Source organism: Camelus bactrianus, chromosome 7, assembly GCF_048773025.1.
Source record: "Camelus bactrianus isolate YW-2024 breed Bactrian camel chromosome 7, ASM4877302v1, whole genome shotgun sequence".
NCBI classification, from domain to species: Eukaryota; Metazoa; Chordata; class Mammalia; order Artiodactyla; family Camelidae; genus Camelus; species Camelus bactrianus.
In genome coordinates, this window is record NC_133545.1 from 13,757,101 (window position 1) to 13,784,481 (window position 27,381).

The 27,381-nt window shown below is 35.7% G+C and overlaps 1 protein-coding gene across 2 annotated transcripts in view; it reads right to left on the reverse strand.

Annotated features, from left to right (window-relative positions):
- Positions 1-27,364, reverse strand: part of TRIM24 (tripartite motif containing 24) — an 81,583-nt gene extending 54,219 nt beyond the window's left edge. For both annotated transcript variants that reach the window (XM_074366957.1, XM_074366956.1), the window contains exon 1: positions 26,694-27,364. In XM_074366957.1, coding sequence (XP_074223058.1) covers positions 26,694-27,057 — 364 coding nt within the window. In that variant the 5' untranslated portion in view covers positions 27,058-27,364. The remainder of the gene's footprint in view (positions 1-26,693) is intronic.
- Positions 27,365-27,381: the final 17 nt, after the last annotated feature.

Below are 27,381 nucleotides of genomic sequence, written 5' to 3' on the forward strand. Positions count from 1 at the left end.
AAAGAGAAACAGATAAATCCACATGATAGTTGGAGATTTCAACTCTCCTCTCAGTAATCAATAGAGCAGTAGAAAATCAGTAAATATATAAAAAAACTTGAACAAAAGAATCAAATAACTTGATCCAATTGTTGTTTAAAGACTACCCAATGTTAGCAGAATACATATTCTTAACGTGTAGATGGAATATTTACCAAGATATAACATATGCTAGGCAATAAAACACGTATGGATAGATTAAAAGAACTAAAAACACACAAAATATGTTCCATGAGTACAATAAGATAAACTTAGAAATGAGTAACAGAGGGAACTGGAAAACCACCAAATATCTGGAAGTTGAACAACTCACTTCCAAATATTACCCACGTGTTAACGAAGAAAGATCTAAAACTCAGTGATCTAAGCTTCCATCCAACAAGCTAGAAAAAGAGCAAATTAATGCCACACACACACACACAAAACCAAAAAGGAAAATGAAGAAAATAATGAGCAGAAAACAATGAAGAAAGTAAGAAAATGGGAATAAAGGAAAAAAAATCAATGAAACCAAACCCAGTTTTTGTGGGTGGGATAAAATTAATAAATCTCTACCTAGAAAAAATGACCAAAATCAAAAATGAAAGAGGCCATTTCTACAGATTCCATGGACTTTAAAAAAGTGTGGGAATATTATCAACTTGATTAAATGTGTTGATTCTTTAAAAGACACAATTACCAAAATCTTCTCAAGAAATAGCTGAATAGCTCTTTATCTATTAAAGAAATTTAATTTGTACTTAAAAAAAAATTTCCCACAGAGAAAAGTCTAGACCTAGAAGGCTCCACCAGTGAACTCTGTCAAACATTTAAAGACAATACTAACTCTACACAATTCTTTTACAAAGTAGAGAAGGAACACTTCCCATCTCATTTTATAAGGCAATGTCCCCTCATATTAAAATCAAGGAAAGAAAAGTACAGATCAATATCTCATTAACAAAATATCAGAAAATCAAACGCAGAAATACGTAAAAAGGGTAATTTAAGTAGAGTTTATTAAAGGAAAGCTGGTTGAGCATTCAAATCAATTAAAGTAATTCACAATATTCAAAATAAAGGAGAAAAACCGTATGATCATCCTTGAAAAATTCCATAACTATGCAAGATTAAAAAAAAACTCAGCAACCTAGGTAAAGAAGGAAACTTCCTCAACCTGATAAGGACTGTGTAATCCTACACCTAACACTATTATTGATGAAATACTGAATGCTTTCTGGTGTGATTTGGAAGAAAGCAACAGTGTCCACTCTCACAACTTCTATTTCAGGCAGTTTCAGTTTCTTTAGATAAAGAAATAAAAGAAACAGGTTGGAAAATAAGAATTAGAATTGTTTATATTCACAGGTAACATAATCATGTACGTAAAAAGCTGTAAGGTAGCCACACACACACACACACACACATGCCACAAATACTTACAGATACTTTTAACAAAATATGTGCAAGATCTATACACTGAAAACTACAAAAGAAAAATTAAAAGGTCACCTAAAGAAAGGAGATATTAAACATGTCTTCGGATTGAAACACTCAATGTGATTAGGATGTTTCTTCTTCCCAAATTGAGCTAAAAGATTCAGTGCAATCCCAATTAAAATCCCAGTGGCTTTTTGTAATAACTGACGAACTGATTCTAAAATTTATATGAAAATGCAGGGGATCAAAAAAAGCAAAAACAACTTGAAAAATAACAAATTTGGAGGACTTACACTATCTGATTTCAAGACTTACTACAGAATTATAGTAATCAAGACAGGGTGTGGTATTCGTGTAAGGACAGAAATACAATGAAACAGAATAGAATCCAGAAATAGACATATATTTATAGAACATTCATATAAAATATATAACAACTATTTAATCAATAACTGAAAAGGATGGATTGAGAGAAAATGTTATGGGTAAGAACTCTGTAGAAGTTAAGTGATAAATCCTATAAATTTTTCAGAATAAATGAATCTCAATTAAAAAGAAACTATGTCTAGATCTATCATACTAAAACTGCAGAAACCAAAGACAAAGAAAAATACTAAAAGCAAAAAAAAAAAAAGATTCATTATCATCAAAGACTGATAGCCTACTTCTCATCAGCAACAATGGAAATCAGAAGATAATAGAAAGACATCTTCCAAGCAATAAAAAAGAACAGTCTAGCCAGAACTCTGCACCCAGAAGAAGTATCTTTAAATCTTTGCACTAGCTGAAAGACAAACTGTCACACTAGATATTAAAATCCAACAATATGCTGTTATGTTGCCAATTTGATATACCTTTTAGGTTTACTAGTTCATTTATTTTTAGTTTTAGAGTTTACTTTTAATTTTGGTATAAAATTATTTTTGAATATGTAAAACATTTACATGGTTCAAAAGTCAAAAACTATACTAGAAAGAGTATCAGATTTCACTTCTGTAAACATAACTTTTATATACACTGGAAAACCAAAAAATATATGTGACTTGTTCTATTGTAATACTCACTTTATTGCAGTGGTCTAAAACCAAACCAGCAATATCTCCAAGGTCTGCCTGTACTTGTACACTAATGTTCACAGCACTGTTATCCACAATAGCCGAAAGGTGAAAACAAGTGTCCATCAACAGGTGAATAAACAAAATACTCTATTATCCACAAAATGGAATATTATTTAGCCATTAAAAAGGAATGAAATTCTGATACATGTTACAACATGAAAAACCTTCAAAATATAACACCAAATAAAACAAGCCAGACCAAAAAAGGACAAATATTATATACTTCCACTCACATGAGGTATCTAGAATAGATAAGTTCAAAAGGACAGAAAAGTGGAATACAGGTACCAGGGTCTGGGGAAAGGGAACTGATGAGTTATTGCTTACTGTATAAAGAATTTCTGTTTATGGTAAGTTCAGGAAATAGTAGTTATAGTTACAAATCACTGTGAATGTACTTAATGCTATGGAATTACACACTTTAAAATTGTTAAAATAATAAATTTTATGTTATGTATATTTTAACACATTTTTTTAAAGTATTCAAAAAGTTGGTAAGGCATAGTAAAATAAACCCAAAGAAACTAGGAAGAAATCAGTAAAATGGAACAAAAGCCATGCAATTCTTCAAAGAAACTAATAAAACTGAAGGGCTCTGGTGGGGAGGGAGGGAGGGGAGGGCACAAGTGAGTGAGTGCACACCTATAAAACCAGTAACCAGAATGAAAGAGGATATAACTTGAGATGAAACACATCTGAAGAATTAGTAAGAGGTTATTATGAACAACTTGCATCAATAAAGTTGAAACTTTATATAAAATGTACAAATGTGTAGCAAAAAGTGAAATATCTACCATAGTCTCTCAAGTGAAAAAGAAACCTAGAGAATCTTAGAGGTAAACCTTTAAGAAAGTAGAGTCAGGGGTCAAAAATCTTCCCACAAAAAGAAAAGCCCATATGTTCAAGAAAGAAAAACTTTAATTCCAATCTTACACAAATTCTTTCAGAGAACTGAAAAAGGTAGCATTGTGTAATTCATTTCATGAAGTGCACATAACTCTACAGGAAAATTCATTAAAGTAATATAAAAAAGGAAAATCACAGGCCATCTATCTCAAACACAGAAGTAAAAATCATAACATATTAGCAAACCAAATTCTGCAATGTGTAAAAAGTATAATATACCATCACTAAGTAGACTCCTGCATGGGAATGCAAGATTTTGTAATTAGAAAATTTATTGTTAGAATTCACCACAAACAGAATAAGGGGAAAAAAATTATCCTCTTACCAGACACAGAAAAGGTATTTGATTTTTTTAAAAAAAAGTTCACAATTTTTAAAAAATCAAAATCCTTTTGTGGATATTAAGAATAAACGGAGTGCCGTAAGGCCTAAAATAAAGGCTTAATATACTGTGCTGCCTTGATTCTGGCAAAATTGAGAGTGCCTCAAACAGCCTAACCCAAGTTTCCCTTCCCACTCTTCTCCAACAGATCAGATTCCCTAACAAACCATCCCTCCTTCATCAAAGGGACCAGGCAGTTTCTTCTGATCATCTTTGAATAGTGAGTTTCAGTTCCATGCCAGGTTACAGAAAAATTCAAACAAGCCAATCACAAACTCCTGTGGGAACCTGGGGGCACCCCACATTCCTAATAGTACATACAAAGCCTGCCTCCCACAGTACTAGTTGTTCACTCTGCCCCAACTGCAAAACCCTGTGTGGCCCTGCATGACATGCAGTGTCCTCCTCCCCAAGGCTGAGTGCATAATAAATTGCTGTCCACCTCACTTGTCAGTTTTTGGGTGTTATGTGTTGAGCCGTTCTTATGATCCTAGGGTAGGAGTTTCTCCCTCACCAATGAATAGGCTTTGAAAACAATGTTTTATGTTTAATATGTTAAAATAACTCCTCTGAACTTATAAAAGATATCTATAAAAACTCTACAGCAAATCTCATATTTAATAGTATAATGTTGAAAACTTTCTCTGTGAGATCAAGGAACAAGAGAACGGTATCATTGGTATCACTTTAATTCAATAGTGTACTGGAGATTTTAGGCAGCAAACTAAAGCAAGTAAAAGAAAAGGCTTAAGGATTGGAAATAATGAAATAAAAAGTGTTGTTATTCAGATGATATGTTTATAAGTAGATGATATGACTATACGTGTAGAAAAGTCAAACAAAGTTACAGAAAAATTACTGAAATTAGTAAGATTCAACAAAGTTACTGAAAAGAAACAAATATTTAAAACATATTTCTATTTACATTTACCAGGAACAAAAAGGTAACAATGAAGTTAAAATAGGACACCATTTACAACAGCATCAAAAACTATCAAATATCTACAAAAAATCCTAAGAGAATATGTGCAAAATCCCTATGGGAACAATTATAAATGTTTAATGAGTCACTAAAGAAAACATAATGAGAGCTGTGGATTAGAAAATTCAACATTACAAACAAATTCTCCCCAAATTATTTTCCATAATCACTATCTTATTAGGCTTTTGTGGAATCTGAAGCTTGACTCTAAAATTTATATGATAATTCAAACTGATAAAAAATAGTGAAAAGATGTTTCTGAAGAATAACACAGATGGTGGTGGGGGTTTACACAAGGATTTGTTTTACCAGCTATCAAAACCTACAGTGAAGATTCAGAAAGTGTGGTATTGGTTTGGGGAGTGATAAATGGACCAACAGATCAGAACTGGCTGAGAAACAGAGATCAAATAATGAGAAACAGACTCATGTATATATAAATACCTAATAACTGATAGGGACGGCAGTGTATTGAGGAAAGAATGGTATTTTCAGTAATGGTGCTGGGGCATCTGGTAAAAAAAATGAAACTATACTCCAATCTCTTGCCATATATAAAAATCAACTGCAGTTGAAACAGAAACCTAAATGTGAAGAGCAAGACTACAGAACTTTTAAAAGAAAACATAGGAAAATAATTTCACTGCTTTTGGGGTGTGGAAAGATTCTTAAGACTAAAGCACTAACAACCACAAAGGAAGATTTGTTAAGTTTGGTTAAAAGGCCCTATAAAAAGGTAAGACAAACAGAATGGGAGAAGGTATCCAGAATGTTAAAGAACTATTAAAATTAAACTAATAAAATTAAGTAAAATTAAGATAATAAAATTAAAATAAATAACTCAATATAAAGATGGGAAAGAGACTTGAACAAGCACTTCACAATAGCTGAAACCAGTCAATATATATATGAAAGATGCTCAACCTAACTGGTGCCTAGGAAAAGCATATCAGACCCAAAGTGATTAACAAGTAACACCAGACTGCAAAAAAAAAAAAAAAAACAAAAACAAAAACTAAAAAGGATAACACCAAATGATGGTCAGAGCATCCACATCTTGGCCAACAGGAACACAGGTGAGCTGCTGGTGGGTATACAACAGTTGGTAAAAGTTAAGTTGAATATTTGCATACTCTATGACCAAGAATTCTGCTTTTCAGTTAAAAAAAACCTCTGGACTCCTACACATCAACAGCAGGAAACATTAACTAAAATGTTAATAGCTGCACTGCTTTAAAAAGTCCAAGATGAGCAACATTTCAAATGCCCAGCAATAATGAGAAAATTGTGATATATTTGTACGATGTACTATTCAACAGCATTAAAAATGAATGAAACTATAGCTACATGCAGTAACATGTATGACCCCTTCAATCTTACATGAAAATAGCAAGAAATGAAATAAAATAAACCAATATTGTTCCTTTTACACAAAGTCCCCAAACAGGCAAAGCTAAATGATATTTACCATAAAGCAAATGATGAAAGTGATTAACAAGAAAATGGATCCCTGTCTATGGGATGGGAAGGGGTGATGATAAAAGGACACATAAGGAACTTCTAGGGTACTGGCAATGTTGATTTCTTGACATGGTGGTTACATGAGTGTTCACTTAAACTGTTAACTGTACATGTGTTTTCCTCACAATTTAAAAGTTTAAAGGTCCTAAGTTCTAGAGATGGGGGAGAAAAACCTTTTCACAATAAAACTGAAAAAGCAGGAAGAACACAAAAAGCAGAAAGAAGTAGCTGAAATGACCCTAAGAAATAGAGTAGGCCTGAACTGAGGGGATAAAATGAGGGGAGCAGATTTCTGACAGATACAGAAAGGAAACATGACAGAATTTGTCTGAGAGGGTGGTTTTAAAAAGTCAACGAAGCAGCTTTAACTTTTAGCCTAACACTTTTAAACCCATACTTTGAATACATAGGAAAAGAGCATATAAACAATGAACTTTTCCACAATCAAATGAAATATTATTTAAGTAAGTTGAGTTTTACTAACTAAATATTGCCATGGGTATGATTTTATGAGACTTTCTACCTTTTTTGTATTTCAATTTATTTTTTAAAGTTTTTTGGGGGGGATAATTAGGCTTATTTATTTATTTATTTTTAGAGGGGGTACTGGGGATTGAGCCCAACACCCTGGGCATGTTAAACATGCACTCTACCACTTGAACTATACCTCCCCACTGACTTCCTACTTTTAAAACAATTTAATTTGCCCATACCTATTAATCAAAACACTTTTCAGTTTTCTTCTGTAATTTTACTGACACATGTCCCAAATACTTTTTAAGTTATGGTATTTTAAAACAATTATAAAAAACAGGACTCCCTTGTCCCGCTGTACAATGGAAGAGGATGGATAAGCCCTCATCCAAAACTTTCCCTCTACATCATTTTAACATTTATTTTTATTAGATTTCCATTAAATCAAATTTTAATTTGCTTAGTTTTTAGGTATTCATCATTGAATCAGCCCCAAACTTTCCAACAAATCTCTTTCAGTATGTTCAAAATATCAAGTAGTCTTTAGTTTACTTTTGTTTTCTCAGATGTATTCTCTGAAGTCCTTCCTCCAGCGCCAGTCCCTCAAGCCTGCTGCAAGCTGCCATCCCGGGACTTTCCTTCATTATCCTGGAAATTCCTTTGCCTGATGACATTAACAAAATTATCTATTTGCTTTATGCCACATGAAATCTAAATAGTCTCAAAGTAACTATAAAAGCTAAAAATAAGCCACCGAATGAAACATAAAATTTCTTTTTGTGTTTAGGATGTGGCATACAAGAGATGTACAATTCATGTTGTAATTTAAAGTCAGTTGAAAAATCCTTTACTACATTAGTTAAACCAGCCAGTTGATTATAATAATTTGTTTCAGGGTGTTTTGTGGGGGGGGAGAGGGGCTGATATTTTAGATTTTATTTATTATATAATACACTTATATTGTTCGAAAATCAATACTGCAGTACAAGTTACATTTACACGGTCTGATTTTCATCCCTAATCCATTCTCTATCCCCTCTTGCCTCCGCTGGTAGCCATTTTTAGTTTTTTCTTGTTTCTTTTAAAAATATGAGCATATATTTTCTCTTTCTCCTTCTGTTATTTCTTATTGTTACTGAGATTACTGCTTTTAGGCCATTTTAGCAGACCGAACTAAGAAATACACTTACACATAATTTCACCCCACATCTCCAAAGTCTGCATTACACATTCTTCTGTACCTTACCACCTTTTACTCAACAATACATCCCAGAATTCACTCCATAGCAGGCTATGGAGATTTTCCTCACTCCTCTTTCATATCTGCAAGGTGACATACCACAGTATATTCCACCAGTTGTCTATTGCTAGTCACTCCAATTTTTCATTATTGCAAGCAATACTGCAACAACCCTACATACACCTCATTTTATACCTTTGCAGTTCTATTTTGGGGATATTATTATTCCCAAAAGTGAAGACTGCTGGGTCAATAAGGAAATGCATCTCCAATTTTGCTAGATGTTGCCAAATTCCATTCCATAGGAGTTTTACCATTTTGCATTCCCACTGGCAACACTGCTGAGTGTCTTACTTTCTCCATAGTTTCACTCAGAAAGTATAATGCCAAACTTTTGGGGGTTTTTTGACATTCTACTAAATGAAAACATGATATTCCACTATAGTTTTACTTTGTATTTCTACTATTATGAGCATACTGTCATGTTTAATGTGTTAGTTCTACTTTTTTTTGGTTGTTTTCTAAAACTCATTCTTACCTCTAACAGTATTAAATCTTTCCTTCTGCATTCTTCTCTTTTGTTGTCTTTCTGCCTTTTTGAGTATTCACTTATTTTCATTCTCACTGATGTAAACATCTGATGTTAAGAATTTTCTTATGATAATTGCTTTGGCTATAATACAGATGCTGGCAAACTATAGTTCAAGACCCATATCCAGTCTGCCACCTGTTTTTATAAATAAAGTTTTACTGGAACGGCCATATCAACCTATTTATATATTGTCCATGGACTGATTTCACGTTAAAACAGAAGAGTTTGAAAGCTGCAAGAGAGATCACACAGTCCACAAACTTTAAAATATTTCCTATCCACCTCTCTGTTAAAAAACAAAAACAGAAACAAAAGCTTACTGACCCCTGCTACAACATATTGATTCTGATGTGTCACATCAAGAAATCTATCAATTTTAGTTGAATTTTCACTTTATGCCAAGAGGTGTTTGGCAGTATGTTTGTTAGTTTCCAGGTGGAAGGGTGTTTTTGAAAAAATTTTTTAACTGATTATAATCTAAAAATGCTGTATCTATTTTTGGGGTAAATCTTAGAGTTTTCTTTATATGTCAACAAAAAATCATTTTTCATCAATGTTACACATGCATTTTTCAAAAGTGTATTCTCTCATATGCAATACACAACCATGAGATCCATATTTTGGTTGACTTATATAGGTTTTCAATAACCTTATAAAATTTTTGTCCACTTGACCTATTTTCAACTGAGATTTTAAGGCTTCTTTTATGAATATACTCTAATTCTTACTCTTGAAATTTTTTTTTTAAAAATCAAAGTTGTCATTAATATCTATGGATCCAATAATACATCTTCATTAAGACTTACAGCCTTATAATGTGTCCTACCTCTTTAATGATTTCTAGCCTGAGTTTTATTACCTTGTGCAACACCCAAATAGTGACCTCTGCTTTCTTTTTATTTGATTTGTCTGGAATCTTCACCCAACCTCTTACGCTTAATGTTTCTGAGGCTTTCAGTTTATGGTTATATCTTTTGCATAGAGCACAGGGGTGGATTTTGCTCTGTTAGTTAATCTGAAAATATTTCTTTCTCTGAACAGGCCAGTTAAGTCCATTTAATGATATTCCCCAAATGGTCTCAATTCTGTCACAGAGAGAATATATAAATTATTTCATTGTGTTTATGTCCTTTGTTCTCTTTTTTCTCCCATTCTATATTTCTTTTTGTATCTAGAAAGGTTTGGGTTTTTGTCCTAAGGATTCCTACTATGAGCAATATAGAGATTAGCTCTTTTCTTCCCATAACATCCCCGGATCACATCCCCCAGCATCTATTTAAAGCAGTATCATTTGATGCCCTGGTGAATTTCTATAAGGCAATCAATGAGCCTATTAAATCATTCTTTGGTTGCCTGAAATTTATTCTCTAATAGCTTCCTCAGGAAAGATTTATGTAAACTATCTTCCTTAAGTTCTTGAATAATTGTATTATAGCTACATTGTCAGAGCATATAACAAGTACATACTACTTTGTCACCCTTCTGCCTGTCATTAAATTCAATTCTACAGTTAGATATAAGAATTCCCTGCAGAACATCCTCCCTGTTGTTTTCCCAGCATAAGATCTTTTGATATTAATATACAGACTCAACAGCATGGTACTGGTATAAAGACAGACAAGCAGATCAATGGAACAGAACAGAGAGGCCAGAAATAAATCCAGACATACATGGGCAACTGACACTTGACAAAGGCAATGCAGTACAGAAAAAGGAGCATTTCAATAGTGGTGGTGGAAAAATTAAAATATCCATATGTAAAATGAATTTGGATCCATACTTTATACCACATATAAAAATTAATTGAAAGTGGATCATTGACCTAAATGTAAAACTTGAAACTATGAAACTTCAAAAGAAAACATTTGTGTTAGGTAAAGATTTCTTAGACACAGCACAAAAGAAAAATTAATAAATGATAAATTGGACTTCATCAAAATAAGGAATTGGGGATCCTTAAAGAAATAACCAATGCTATATGCTTCCCCCCAAAAAAAAGTTTAAAAAAATTTTAAGAAAAAAAAAAAAAAACAGTACAAGGTGAACCTAGAAACTTTTTGTTTTGCCAGAAAGTAAGAAGTGCTCAAAAATCAGTGGAGGGGTAGATAAACAACTGTATAGCACAGGGAATTATATTCAATACCTTCTAATGGCCTATAATGAAACAGAACATGAAAAGGAATACATACACACACACACACACACACCCCTTAATATAAATGAATCACTATGCTGTACACCAGGAATTAATACACATTGTAAACTGACTATACTTCAATAGATAGATAGATAGATAGGTATGATCAATGTTCACACTTATAAAAAAATCAATGGGGGAATATCAAAGGACAAGATGTCAACTTGAAGGGGTTTCTACTCACCAAACTGGAACACTTTGATTATCAAAATAAATAATGAAAGAAATGGATTATGTTATACTAAATTTAAAAATTTTGTCAGCTGATAATGATAGATAAATGGAAAAGGAAAATGTCACCAAAACAGTAAATTATCACCAATAATCATGGAATGATATAAAAATCATCATTTTGCAACATCACAGTAATAACTGATGAAGGCGTGAATCAGCAGTAAGTGCCCATCTAAGGTTTTCGGGAACAGAATATTCCACAGATCCCACAGTATCTCCCAGGAAGTTGCTTATTAATTACAAAGGGGGAAAAAGACATTTTTACAGTGGAGAAATTTGGCAGTTACCACCTTAAACAAGTGATCAAAGCCAACACTACCAATAATGGGACAGAAGGAGATCACAGTCCTACTGTAAAGCACTGAAAAAGACGCAGCAATTGCACCCCAGATGATGCATCAGTCTGGATACAATAAGGAGAGAGAAACTACACAATGAGTCTGAAAAAAGAAGTCTAACATAAATAATTGTTAACTACATCAAGGAACTGGGTTAACAGGGACTAGTCAGTAAAAAATAGAACTCTACAGAAAATAGGTATAATAGCAGATATGTGATATGATATGACATGACATAGTTGCCACCACCTCTCATGTCAAGACAGAGTGCCCAGGGCTGATACCAGATTTTGTTGGAGAAGGCACAGCCATGGCTCACACTTTGGTGTTGCACCAGTGGGATTTGCTGGAGATCCACTCTGGAATTCGTCTACAAGTATGTTCTATGAAATGTGCTGGCAATCTGTGCCTCGGATCTCCACAATATCCCTCCCACCCCAAAAACAAAAACAAACATATAAAACACACTGCTGTGAAAGGCAATACTGGGACAACTAGCAAAATTTGAATATGGATAATGTATTGGAAAATAGCATTATATCAATGTCTAGTTTCCTGAATTTGGTAATTATACCATGGTTATATATGATATTATCTTTGCATACATCAAAACTCATCAACTTGGACATTTTAAATGCATGCAGCTTATTGTATGTTTAATCTAATCTCAATAAAACTAAAAATTTTTTTAAAGAAGAGAATGTCTATTCTTTAGAGGCACATTGATGTATTTAGGGCTGAAGGGTCATGATGCCTACAACTTACTCTCATATGGATCAGAAAAAACAACTAAGTATATGAACATGAGAAATAAAGGAAATATAGCAAAATCTGGTAACCTTAGGAAGGGCTCACAAGAACAATACTCACTGGGTTCTTACATGTAGTCTTTATGCTTGAAAATCAGTTGGCTGGATATAGTCTCAACTTGAATTTTCTGTGAAAATCTTAAAATATTTACTCCACCGTCTTCTGGACTTAGATGTTCATGTTGGAGTTTAATGATAATCTGATATCTAACAATTATTCTATCCATTATAAGTGATGTAGTATTTCTGTATAGGTGTCAAAGTGTTTCCTTTTTCTTTAAAGCTCTAAAACATGTTTCAGTGGTTCTGTTTCAGTTTTCCTAAGCACAGGTGAGCCATTTTAATATAGATGTTTATTATCCTTTTAACAATATTTTCTCGGACTGTAATTTTTTTCTGTTCCTTTGTTTTAGTACTCTTCGGGTACTATTATAAATGTCCATATATTTATGGGTATGTGTATATATGATCTTCTTGTCACTTTATGAATTTCTTTTATCTCTTTCTCTACTTGTTTGATTTGTTTTCATTTGTCTTTCTCCATCCTTTACATCTTTTATGGTAGTTTCTAGAGTGTGTATTCATTCAAGAACTTTCTGGTTCATTTTAGTTCCTGAAACATTTCTAATTTTATTCCTTAACTCTGTCAGTTTTTCTTTTCATGACTTTCTATAGCACAGCCATCTCACTTCTAAACTTTTCTAATTCTGGTTTATGTTGTTCTTACATAACATACTGTTTTATTTTCCCAGCTCATTTTGTAGAATTGGATTTCACTGTATCTCTACTCTAAGACCAAGGTATACTACTATCTCCGTTTCTTTAGCTGTATTATTTACAGGGCTGTTGTCCTCGTTTCTCTTATACATCTTTGAATGCTGTAAAACCACAGTAGGTTTCATAATTCATATTACAGTAGAAGGGGTTTTCCTGTATTTATAAGAGAAGTTATGTAGGAGTTATAAACAGGCTGACTTTCCTAAATTCAGAGCTCTAAGGTTTCTTCTTACTTTGTTACCACAAAGTATTCAAACCTATGGTACCTCAGTGTAACCACTTTCCTAATATTTTCTAAGATCTGCCTCCTCTGTGCCCCCTCCCACATGTATCTGAGTTTTCCTCTTCTTTCCCCCTAATTTCCAACCCTGGTCAACATGTGTTTATTTGTAGCAGTTTCTTCTTAGTGTGCGGCTCTGTTCCTTCACTGAATGTTTCCAAGAACCTCAGGTACCAGGCTGTCCTAGCTCCCCTAGACCTTCCTGTGGCAAACTCTTTGCCTCATTTCAGGCCCATGTTAACCCATGTTTGAACAGCACTGCCCTGAAACACTCACCTCTTCAGTGCCTCATAAGAAGGCATATAGGTATCACTATAAATTTATACGATCTCTAGCAGCAAACATGATCTGTAATCATATTACATTTTACTGGGAAACGCCAATCACTTTGAGGGCACTCAGAGAAACCTTCTATACTTGCACCTATTCTTGCCTTCTCTTGTGTTCACAATGAACAAAATGTCTCTCCATCCACCCAAAGCCACTAATCTCTCCACCCATGCCTTGGATCAATTCTACCCTGCCTTCTCAGAAGCCCACACACTCACAAATCTATTCTTTCATATATTTAATAGCTCACTTGAATGGATCTCAAATAGAATTACCACATGACCCAGCAATTTCACTCCCGGGCATGTATCTGAAAAAACCAGAAACACTAATTCAAAAAGATACGTGCACCCCAATGTTCATAGCAGCATTATTTACCAAGATATTTGCCAAGATATGGAAGCAACCTAACTGTCCATCAACAGATAAATGGATAAAGAAGGTGTTGTATGTGTATACAATGGAATACTGCTCCCATAAAAAAGGAAATTTTGCTATTTGCAGCAACATGGATGGACTTGGAAGGCATTATGCTAAGTAAGTAATGAAACAGAGAAAGATAATTATATGATATCACTTACATTTGGAATCTAAAAAAATATAACAAACAGCGAGTAAAACAAAAAAGAAGCAGACTCATAGACATAGAGGACAATCAGCGGTCACCAGTGTGTGGGGGCGGGTACTACCGGGATGGGGAGGAGGCGGTACAAACTACTGGGTATAAGACAGGCTACAGGGATGGACTGTACAACACAGGGAATATAGCTAATATTTTAGAATAACTGCAAGTGGAGTGTAACCTTTAAAAACTGCAAAAACAAACATGCATAAGCCTTTTCTATTTACAAAAAAAAAAAAAAAAAAAAAGAAATACTGCTCAACTCCTATTTTTTCTCCTCAAGTACTGTCTTAATCCTTTCCTCCCCACTTCAGAAGTAAACTTCTCTACAGAGCTGGTAAACTTTTCACCTACATTTCTTTACCTCCCACCCACCCCAATATGGTTTCCCTTCTACCTCTCCACCGAAATATGCTTTAGCACAACCACCATGTATCTAACCCTAAAATGTTTTTGGCTTCTCTTACTTGACCTTGCAGGAACCTGACTCCAGGAAACACTACTGCCTTTGTTAATACTTTCTTTCCTTGGCTTCCATGACAGTACACATTCCTGGTTTTCCTCCCACCTCTTCTTCTCAGTCTGCTTTGCAGGTTCACCTTTATCTAGTAGCCATTACATGCAAAATTCCTAAAGCCTTGTCCTAGGTGATCTCCACACTTTACTTTCCAAGAGTAGAAGGAAAGGGAACAGAGGGAAGACAACAAGGAGACCAAAAAGGAAGAGTTAGAGAAGTGGGAGGAGAACTTAAAAGATGGGTAGAAAAGCAGAGCTCAGAAAATTAGTAAAAGCAAACTAAGGCACATGACAAACAAGTCAAGTCTAGAAGAGTGATGAGGATAGTAAGAAACAAAAATCAACACGCACCAGTACAGAGACTCGAAGAATCTCACATGCCATAGGCTAGGCTCTCCTTCTGGTTATGCTTAATGCTGAATTCGAATAGTCAGGAGATACCAGGGAGACTATTCATCCATAATCAAAGAAAAATAAAGATCTTCTGGTAGTTATGACTCCTAATTACTATTTAAGAATTTTTCTTTTCAATTTATTGTACCATGATATGAGTACTTATGAACTGTCTTTATTAAAAGAAACCAGAACAAAGTTCTTTGAGGAATAGGGTTGTTTTGCAACTTCAAAGAAGAGGATTTGAAAAATGTTTAGACTGCATGTCCATGCAAAAACACTGAGGCAATTCAGCCAGTAACTATATGTTCCTATATTGTTTTAAACACAAATATTTTAACATGCATTCTACATATTTGTTACGTATATATAGTGAAGTACTAATGTATCTTGTACATAATAAATCACATAAATAAGACATTTTAAAAGAATGAAATTAAGATGAAATAAATATTTTTAAATGTATTGCTAATCATGAAAGCTTCATACTATTATTGGCTAATGGTCCAAGATGTAATACACACTTCAGGGACAGTTCATCATTAACATAGAGAATGTTCATCAATTTCAAAGACTCTTCTTATTAATTTTGAAATTTTTAGGCCTACTTCTTATTAGACCTAGTTAACCACTGCTGTTAACATCACAATAAGACTAATGAAGAATCTATAAAGTATCAGATCTGCCATTCTAATGCTGCTATGCTTGCAAAATTAGTATTATCTTTACCACAGCTGAAAATGAGACTTCAAAGATTCAAGTAATTTAAGCCTGATGGAAAAACCACAACTCCATCAATTCCATACACCTGATAAAATTAAACACAAAATCAGATAGCAATGGTCCCAGCTTTCTATAGGATCTCTTGCCAACTAATCCACTACTGACTGCATATTCAGGTGCCAGGAGTGACAAGTATCTACATAACACTGACGAAGTCATAAATATAAGCAGCCCTGACTTCTCTGGGCTCCACTTTCTGTATTTTCCTAAACTGGAGAAGAATCAAGCCATCAGCACCCAACATTGATTACAGACTCAAATGGACTATCTCTACACTGTTAATTGGGGATCACTTTTTTTTAAAGAACCAATTTATACACAACGTTACAACGTTGTGTTAGTTCTGGGTGTACAGCAAAGTGATTCAATTAAATATAGATAGATAGATAGATAGATAGATAGATAGATAGATAGATAGATAGATAGATAGATAGATATAGATAGATAGATGTCTACATATATATATATCTACATCTGTTCTTTCCCAGATTCTTTTCCATTACAAATTATTACAAGATATTGAATATAGTTCCCTGCACTATACAGTAGGTCCTTGTGGTTATAGCAGTGTATATCTGCTAATCCTAAAATAAATCTATCCCTGCCCCCACTTTCCCCTTTGGTAAGCGTAAGTTAGTTTTCTATGTCTGTGAGTCTGTTTCTGTTTTGTAAATAAGTTCATTCATATCATTTTTTAAGATTCCACATATAAGTGATACCATATTTGTCTTTTTCTGTCTGACTTACTTCACTTAGCATGATAATCTCTAGGTCCATCCATGTTGCTGCAAACGGCATTATTTCATTCTTTTTATGGTTAAGTAGTATTCCATTGTATATATAGACTACATCTTCCATATCCATCCATCTGATGATGGACACTTAAGTTGCTTCCATAGTTTGGCTATTGTAAATAGTGCTGCTATGAACATGGAGTGCACGTATCTTTTCAAATTAGTGTTTCTGTCTTTTCCAGATATATGCTCAGGAGTGGGACTGCTGGATCAGATGGTAAGTCTATTTTTAGTTTTTTAAGGAATCTCCATACTATTCTCCAAAGTGGCTGCACTAATTTACATTCCCACCAACAGTGTAGGAGGGTTCCCTTTTCTCCACACTCTCTCCATCATGCATTATTTGTAGACTTTTTGATGATGGCCAGTGTTAGGTAATTGTGTTTTTGATTTGCGTTTCTCTAATACTTAGAGATGTTGAGCATCTTCTCATGTGCCTGTTGGCCGCCTAGATGTCTTCTTTGGAGAAATCTCTATTTAGGTCTTCTGCTCATTTTTTGATTTTTTTTTTTTTAATGTTGAGCTGTTCATATGGAAATTAATCTCTGGTCAGTCACATCACTGGCAAATATTTTCTCCCATTCTGTAGGTTGTCTTTTCATTTTGTTTATAGTTTCATTTGCTGTGCAAAAGCTTTCAAGTTTAATTAGGTCCCATTTGTTTATTTTTGCTTTTACTTCCATTATTCTAGGAGATGGATCCCCAAAAATATTACTGTGACTTATGTCAAAGAGTGTTCTGCTTATGTTTTCCTCTAGGAGTTTTACAGTATCCTGTCATACATTTAGGTCTTTAATGCATTTTGAGTTTACTTCTGTATACAGTGTTAGAGAATGTTCTAATTTTATTCTTCTACATGTCCTGTTTTTCCAGCACCATTTATTGAAGAGACTGTCCTTTCTCCATGATACATTCTTGCCTCTTTGTCAAAAATCATTTGACTGTAGGTGTGTGGCAGGACCACTTTTTATGGCTATTGCACATGTGCCCTACAGCCTGTAATTTAGGGGTTTCCCAAGGCTGCTGAACCCGAGGGCCTTTTGTAAGTGGCATCCATATGGGACTTCCCTATGAATGAAGATCAGAGGGTTTTATGCTACAATGCTGGTAATGGCCTACTATGATCTTCAATCTTTTGACATCATTTTAGTTAGAAACAGATGTGAAAATCCAAGCACATGTAAACTGTGTTACAATTTGTGGGAGAAAAAAAAAATAGGGTCTGCAGTATAGAAATCCCAACACCTCCAGGGTAGCTGTGTTATAGTCTGACAGACTGTACAGCACAAGGGACTGATCAATTTAAGAAGGCGAGTGAGGATTACATGCATTTCGCTTGCTAAGGCTTGTATCCTGTGGTGCTACATATGCCAAGAGGACCTTCATTTCTAACTCATACAAAGGTACTTTTTGGACTTGCAGCAGCCCTGACTCCTCCCTCAGGATACTTTGTATATCACATGTGAAACATAGCCATTTGACATGCTTAGTCATGTGACCATAATCATCTATGCATCAAGTACTTACAAGCTTAGAAGTTCTAATGTTTTCTCTCACCTCAGTAGGTTATGTTTTACCTCATGTGGCACACATCCGACTTTAGAGACTACTGGTCTAGCTGTGTACTTGAAAATGCAGGAGTAAAGTTTGAGAAAGTGGTCAAGGTTACAGGAAGAGATGAGACGTGTATCTAGGTGACAGTTTAAATTGGTGCAGTCTCTAAGAAAAATTAAAGGGGCAGAATCTAGAGTTCTAATTACTCACATGTGAGTATATGAAAAAGGTGCTATGTGATTTTAAAATTGTCTTCTTGTAATAGAAAAGAACAAATCTGACTCCATATTAGATCTGTTCCTTTGGCTTTAATCCTGTGCCCTGTTTTCTTGGCTTAGTCTTGCTAGCTCTGCACTCATGTAAAGATAACAAGTTGGGAAATTGAGAATAACATTTGTTTTGTTGGAGGTTTTGCAGGAGCACCATGAGCTGGCCCACGTGGACAGCTGCAAGAACAAAGAGTTCCTACACCAAGTTTGCAACAACCAACCACATCCCCTCCCATGTTTTTTTTGTATAAAAGGAGACTGTATTCTGACTTGGGGAGGACGGTTCTCCAAGACATTAGTCTGCCATCCTCTCAGTCTGCCAGCTTTCCGAATAAAGTTGCTATTCCTTGCCCCAACACCTCGTCTCCTGATTTATTGGCCTTTTGTGCAGTGAGCAGAACGAGTTTGGACTCGGTAACATTCTGATATCAATATTCAACCACAACAGAGTAACTAGTACCAAGACAAGCTTGCCTGACATGCACAACTATATGTAACTGGAAAGACTATATGAGGTTAACTGTTTTTATGCACTCAACAATAGAAATGCAAGCCAGTGATCCCTGAAAAAGGGAAATCTCAGGAAGTGAGTCCCTAAAATGTCTTGATTCTCTGCCTGGGAAGTATTTCCTGACCATGGTTCAGGGAACTAGAGTCTAAGCAGAACACAGCTTAGAAGTCAGAGGAGAATTTCGGGCTGTGAAACAGATAAGCACTGGAGAGAAGGGAGCTGCACAGAGGAAGGGCACCAGTAGTCTATGGAGGGTTTCTCCAAATTCTTGGCTGAAGGCTACCATGTAAGTGCAGAGTGAGACTTCAGGAAGCTCACCAGAGAGCAGCTGCTAAGGGACTGAGACAGGAGCAAAGTTACCAGAGTCCCAGCAGGAACAAAAAGAAAACAAATAAAAAGATGGTAGCCCTAAACTGGACCATGCTAATAATTAAATGCAAGTGAATTAAACAATTAAAAGCAAAAGTTTACAACTTGGATAAAAAAGCAAGACACAACCATACACTATCTATAAGAAATACACTTTAAATATGAAGGCTGAATGTAAAAGGATGGGAAAATATACCATTTAAATACAAAGAAAACTGGTAGCTATACTAATATAAGACAATGTAGACTTCATGAAATAGTAGTACAAATGATAAAGAAGAACATTTCATAGTGTTAAAAACCGCAGGCAATTCATTAGTAAGCCAAAGCTTCAATACCTGTAGAAGAAACTAACTGGATTAGAAGAATAAAGAGATAAATCAGCAATTATGACTGAAGATTTTAACATTCCCCTTTCCATAACCGATAGAACAAGTAGACAAAAACAAAAACAAAAGCAAACAAACCTAACAAAAAAAACTAATAAAAATATAATTTTTTTTACAACATTATCAACCAACTTGAGCTAATTGACATTTACAGAACACTACTCCCAACAACCATAGAATTTAAATTATTTAAGTGCACATGGAACAGTCACCAAGACAGACAATATGCTAGGACATAAAATGTCTCAGTAAACTTCAAAAGATTTAAATCTTACAGATCTTTTTTTTTATTGGAATGGAATAAGTTCTCTAGAAAACCCTCCACATACCTATAAATTAACATAGGTCCAAGGAACCCACTGATTATAGAAATCACAAGAGAAATTTTTTAAAAACTTAATGGAATGTTAATAAAAACAACACAAAATTTGTTTGAGGTAGCTAAAGATGCTTAGAGAAAAGAAAGATACCTTTAAAGCAGAGAAAAATTAGTAAAATTAACAAAGCCAAAAGTTACTTGATAAACCCTTAGTAACCAAGAAAAAGAGTAAACATGAATTACATAATAGAAAAAGAGGGGACATCATTCAGCTCCTGAAAACATTAAAAGGATAAGGGAATGTTGAGAACAAATTTATGCCAATAAATATTCCAATTAGCTAAATCATAAAATTTTCTTCAAATAATTTACCAAAATAGATTTGAGAAAAAATAAAAAATCTGAATAGCCCTGTATCTATTAAAGACACTAAATTCCTAGTCAAAAACCTTCCCATAAAGAAAACTGCAAGCCCAGATGGATTCACTGGTGAATTCTGTCAAATATTTAAGAATTAATACTAATTTTACAAAAACTCTTTCAGAAAATAAAGATAGAGGAAACACCTCACACATTTTGAGGCCAGTATGACCTCAATACCAAAATCAGATAAAAAACACAAGAAAACCATATTACCAACGTTCCTCATGTTCCAACATAAAAGAAAAAAATTCTTAAAATATTAGCAATTCAAATCCAGAAGTACACAGAAAGGCTAATACACCATGACCAAGTGGGGTATATCCCAAGAATGTAAGACCGGTTTAATACCTGAAAAATCAGTGTAATTAACCACACTAACAGAAAAAAAAAGAGGAAAACCACATGATCATTTTAATAGATACAGAAAATGCATTTGACCAAATTCATCATTCATTCATGCTTTAAAAAAAACCCTCAGTATACTTGGAATAGAAAAGAACCTCTTAATTTTGACAATGGTCATTTATAAAAAATACAGCTAACATATTCATAATGAACAACTGAATGTTTTACTCCTGAGATGAGGAATAAGAAAAAGGACACTGAATCTCATTTAATATTGAAATTAAACTTCTATTCAATATGGTACTGGAGATTCTAGGTAGTGCAATAAGGGAAAAAAATGACCTAAATCACAAAGAATGAAAAGAAAGAAGTAAAACTACCTGTATGCAATATGATAGTCTATGTAGAAAATCTTAAAAAAATCTACAAAAAACTACTAAATTTAATAACTGAATTTAGCAAGATAATGGGATACAATCAATATACAAAAGCCAATTACATTTCAGTATACTAGGAACAAATAATTGGAAATGAAAAAATTTAAAACACTTTCAATATTGTTAAAGAACAATTTCATAAACTCTTTTAAAATAAACTAACAAAAATTGTGCAAGACCATATAATAAGAGTAGAGAGAAATTAAAGATCTAAGTAAGTGGGAAATAAAACATGTTCATGGATAGGAACAGTCAATATTGTTAAGATCATTCTCCCTAAATTGGTATCTAGATTCAATGCAATTCCAATCAAAATCACAGCAGACTTTTGTGGAGAAATTGACAGGTGGCTTCTATAACTTATAAAGAAATGTAATGACTTGAAGAGCCAAAACAGTTTTAAAAAAAGAACAAATTGTCCAATTTCAAAATGTGCTTAAAAGCTATAGTAATGAAAAAATATTATTAGTACTGAACAGAGAGATAACAGAATAGAGAGTATAAAAATGGAACCACAGATATATGTCCAACTCACTTTTTGCCCATCATATTGCTTTTGCATTTTTGTAAAGTACTCTTTTCAATAAATGGTGATTTAACATATGGTGAAAACATGAACTTCAACCCTTACCTCTCACAAACATTACTCTAAATAGATTACAGATCTAAATATAAAAGCTAAAACTATAAAAGTACTAAAAGAAAAGACAGGAGAAAAATCTTAGTAAACTTAGGGTAGGAACACAAAAATCACTAACCATAAAAGAAAAAGAAATTATAAACTAGACAATCAAAATTTAAATCTTCAGCTCTTCAAAAGACACCATCAGTAAGAAAATGAACATGCAAGCAAAGAGTTGGATGTATATATGTAACCAAGGACCAGGAGACAGGATATATATAAAGAATTTTTACTTTTCAATAATAGACCAAACCACCTAATTTAAAAAATCTACAAAAGCCTCAAACTGAAATTTTACCAAAAAATATATGAGAACAGCCAATAGTACAGGAAAAGATGTTCATTATTATTCAGAAAGGAAATTAAAATTAAAATCATGAGATATTCCTTTAAGCATATTAGAATGACTAAAATTAAAGACTACCGCCACCCAAATTGTTGAGGACGTGAACCAACTGGAACTCTCACATACTGCTCGAGAGAATGCAAAATGGTACAACCAGGGTAAACATGCATTTAGGATACAAACAAGGTATTACAACTCTAAGTATTTACCCAAGGAAATGAAAACATAATCACATAATCTACAATATTTATAATAGTTTTATTCATCATAGCCCCAAACTGAAATCAATGGTCATTTCCACCAACAAGTGAATATTGTATACAGAACATATGTATAAAACTGTAGACAATATGGATCAATCTTAAATACTATTAATCCTTTGTCATTACATCTCGTCCTGATAAGATGACTTACAATTTTTGCCAAGAACCAGAAGAAATCAGCTTCCAGAATTCACATAGTTACATATAATAGACTGCCAGATAACACAGAAAACTGACAGATTCTTATATTTTACTCCACTTTGACAACTAATTTGATCCCTTTCAAAAGTATGGTCTCAGTATTCTTTAAAAATAGATCTTAAAAGGGGAGGGTATAGCCCAGTGGTAGAGTGCATACCTAGTATGTACAAGGTCTTGGGTTCAATCCCCAGTACCTCCATTAAAGATGAATAAACAGAAAAACCTAATAACCTCCCCACCAAAAAAAATTTTTTAATAAAAATAAATAAATGTAAAAATATATGCATTAAAAATATGTTTTTAAAAATAGCTCTTACAGTTTGCTACCCTTTGGCTGAACAGTACATCCAAGCCACAAAATATTGCACAATGTGGTAACATTTCTCCAAGATCAGCTTGTCTCGTGACTTCATGTACCAAAATGTACCTAAAGAAAATGTTTTCTGAGCTCTTCCCTCTTTCCAGGATATAACTGCATACTAACAAAATGACAATCCAACTAAATAAGGCATCAACCGACTTTAGCCTGTGGTCACTTACCCTCCTTCCTTCCAACTGGTAGCCTTACAAAAGGACAGTTTAAACCTATGTTCTCAGTGGAGGCTTGGTGGCTAGTGTAATTGTGTCTAAGCATTTATAAATTAAATTTTTGCTATAAGTTAGTTTTGTTTCTTTTTTAAGAGTTAAATCACTGTGCTGATTTTTGTAAAAAAAATATGTGTTAGAAAGGACTTATTTTCTACAAAGTTCATTTAGGATAACAAAGGGAGCAGCAAAAAAGCATTTAATAGAAAGGCAAGCTAGGTCTGATGGTTTTGAGGACACTACACTTTGAATTTTGGTCTTAATGGTCTAAAGAATTCTCTTTAATCAACCATACTTTGGAACATAATACTGCTTGAGCTGAAAAAAACACTAGGGTTTAAGACTACACTCTAGAACTCTAAAAAACTATGACAAACTGGACTTTCTGTGGAAACAGGCCTAGAAATCTAGAGTTTTAACAAGTATACCAGGTGATTCTACTAGAGCTAAAACTAAAATTTGAAAACCCGTATCTAAATCTAAAAGAGTCTAACTGCAACACATGTAGCCTCAACACAACTTGTTTTGTTTGGCCTACAGAATGGGTCTATATGTGTATATGTGTGTGTATTTTTAATTACTTGTCAGTATCTAATATTAGAGAAATTTTACACAAAATTCAGACTTCAAACTCCTCGTTAAAAATAAGTAAAAGCTCCAACCCTGGCCCTACGCGAGGCCCTGCCATCTGCTGGAGCTGAGTTCACTCCCCCTTCCTTTCACTCCCTACCATCCCCTATTATTCTACCCTATGCTCGTGGTGCTCCATCTCAATTACTTGCTTAGCTCCTGTAGGTACTGCAGTTTGATCTATGACACCTGTATCCACAAGTTCATTAGGCGCATAAAGAACAGATGTAATCAAATGAATCCCATTTATTTACAGTTGACTCTTGAACAAGTTGGGGTGCCGACCCTTCCACAGTCAGAAATTCGAATATAACTTACAGTTGGCCCTGTCGCCAGTTCTGCATCTTTAGATTCAATCAATTACAAAACCTGTACTACGTGGTATTTACTACTGAAAAAAATCTGTGTATAAGTGTACCCTTGTGGTTCAAATTGTGTTGTTCAGGGGTCACCTGTAGTTCTGAAAGGTACTGTCTAAAATTTTGCTACAGGGAGTATTAAAATTAGTTTGCAAGGAGAGAAGAAGGGAGAAAATATCCAGGTCATTAAGGCTCAGACTAGTATTTTCAATTTATTGAAGATAACCCTAACATTTTTTAAAGAGGTGTATGTAAGTGTCATTTCTTAAAGACTTCTTTCTTAGTATAAAAACAAAAATTATCTTCCAATTTAAGTGCTTTCCTGAACTCCTGCTTACAATACAAACACAAAGATAAAAAATATTTGGAGACTGGAACATTTTGAGAACTCTAGAGTTGCAAACTTGCCTCCGAATTGAGGGTCAGAGCCTTTGTTACCCATGTTCTCATTCATTCAGATAACAAATGTCATGGCCTGGAACACAATAAATCTTAATTCTAGAGTTATGCAAAATTCAGATCCTAATTGGCTACTAGCCTGTTTTAGACATTTAAAATATAAATAAAAGAAACCTTTAAACATGTCTAAAAATCAAGAATTAAAGTTTAAGTTTCACCTGTACTACTTTCCAACAGGTGGGCCATCTCAGAGCAAACTAGTGTGAGGGATCTGAGATATTACCCTATTTGCAAGCTAACAAAGTAGCTTACCATGGATGCTGGTAGAAGACACAAGACTCATGGGTTAGAGACAAAGGGCAGTTTATAACTTCCAGTAATAACATAAGCCAAAGCATCAACATTTTTGCACTGGTGCCCAGGGCGGCAGTCCCCAACCTGGCAAGGTGAAGAGAGCCAGTTGACACTTGCATAGGCAATGGGTTGTATTACAGGAGGGGAAACATAAGCTTTGGGAACCCTAAGCTTTTATGATGGGCAATAAGCATGCCTGCCTTTTATTCCAGAAGGAGGCATTTATCTCTGTTATACTGGAACATACGCATGCCTGCTCTTTGCTCTGGTGGACCACACTATCTTTCAAAGCTGTTCCTTATAGGAGCATCCTTTTAAAAAGAAACAAAGGGTAGTCAGTATCTCTCCTAGCAAGACCTGCAGAAACAGAGAGACCCTGGAAAAACTGTCTTCCTCAACTAGATACTGTTCCTAAGGTATAATCAAATCAGGAGTCTAACACTACAGTCTATTTAAAGCATCAATTTCATACGTTCTTTGACCTAGCTCAATTATTTAATTAGAATTTTATCTTGAATAGAATCAACTAGTCCCTTTAAAAAGAGAAATATGTATTGAAAACGAATTATTTCCAGTTACTTTGTATGTTTTAAAAGGAGGTGCTCAAATATTTGCAATACTAACATTTAAAAACCTCGATTATTCTATTAGAAACAATTTACCGTGCTTACTTTAAGTAACTTTAAGTGTTTCAAACCTGTTAACGTTAGCAACGGAAACTACCTGTCAAAAGTGTCGTTATACAGTAACAAACACCACAAAGAGAACGGTAACTTCAACATTTACAACTGCTGTCTACTACAAAATAAAAGAAAATGCTGCACCCAAAATCACTTTGTTCTACTTCTCTTTACCATTTATCGTCTCAAAATAAAATATTCGAAAGAGAAGGACAACAAAACACCGTCTCTTAGTTCCTTTGTCCCCAGTAGAGAGGCGAGAACTGGGGGCTCATTAAGGTAAATAACCCAAAACAAGCAAGACCGAAACATGCAAGACGGCATCCGATCTGCAATCAGTCATCAAAGAAAGTCACCAACACTTCATCTTCATCCCTCCCTTCCCCCCTCAGCTCAAATAACGTGGGTATGCACAAGATGATTAGGATCATATGGACCCGGACAAAGCTTTGGGAGGCAGAGGGTAGCAGTTAACTACATGCAATCTGCAAAGGACCCGAGATACAGACCACAGCCGACTCCGACAGAGGTTTTCAAAAGTGCGGGTCGCATGGGCCACTCAACCCTGGGGGAGAATACTGGGGAGTAGGAGCAGCAGCAGTAGCTCTGCCAAGTCCACAGCGCCCGTGGAAGTTGCTTGCGGGGCGCGCGGCACGCTGCAGAGCGCGCGGGCCCTCCATGTCACCGCTGCCAGCACAGACCCTCCTCGCCCCTCCCCCGCCGCGCACCCCGGGCGGCGGCGACATGACAGCGGGTCGCAGCACCGCACCGGGGCGCCGGCCTCCCCAGCCCCTCCCGGGATCCCTCCTTCCGACCCGCGGCCGGCTCTCACCTTGGGTAGCGAACGGCGAGGAGCCGCTGACCGGCGAGCCGGGGGCGGGGACTGGCGGCGGGGTCTCGGCTGAGCCCAGCATGGGCGCGGGCAGCATGAGGTAGCGCTGGGGCGCGGGCAGGCAGCGCTGGCAGAAGGAGTGCAGGCAGGGCAGCAGCTTGGGCGCCCGGCTCTGGATGTTCTGGTGGCACACGGCGCAAGTGTCCAACAGGTTGAGCCGGGCCGCTTCGCCTCCGCGCTCCGAGTCGGGGCCCTGCCGACTCTCGGCCTCGTTCTCCCCGCTCGGCGCCGCCGAGGGCCCTCCGGCGGCCGCCGCCGAAGCCGCCGCGGCCGCCGTCGCCGCCTTCTCCACAGCCACCTCCATTGTCCTGCCCCCGCCGCCGCCGCCGCCGCCGCCGCCGCCGCCGGGAAAGGAGGAGCGCGGTCTCTGCAAGCAGCCGCCCCCGACGACCTCCTCCTCCTCCTCCCAGGCCGCTTGGGCGACCCGCAGGAGAGGGAGGGAGGCCCCGGCTGAGGAAGCCTCCTCAGGCCCCGGGGATCCGCCTCCCGGGTGGCGCGGCCGGAAGAGGGGATCTGTCAGCGGGGACTACTCCTCGCACCGGGGAAGCTGCCCCGTCTGCTTCGCCAACCGCCGAGGCGCTTGTCGAATCCGCCCAGCCCGCCCTCGCCTCCCCGCCTTTCTCTGGGG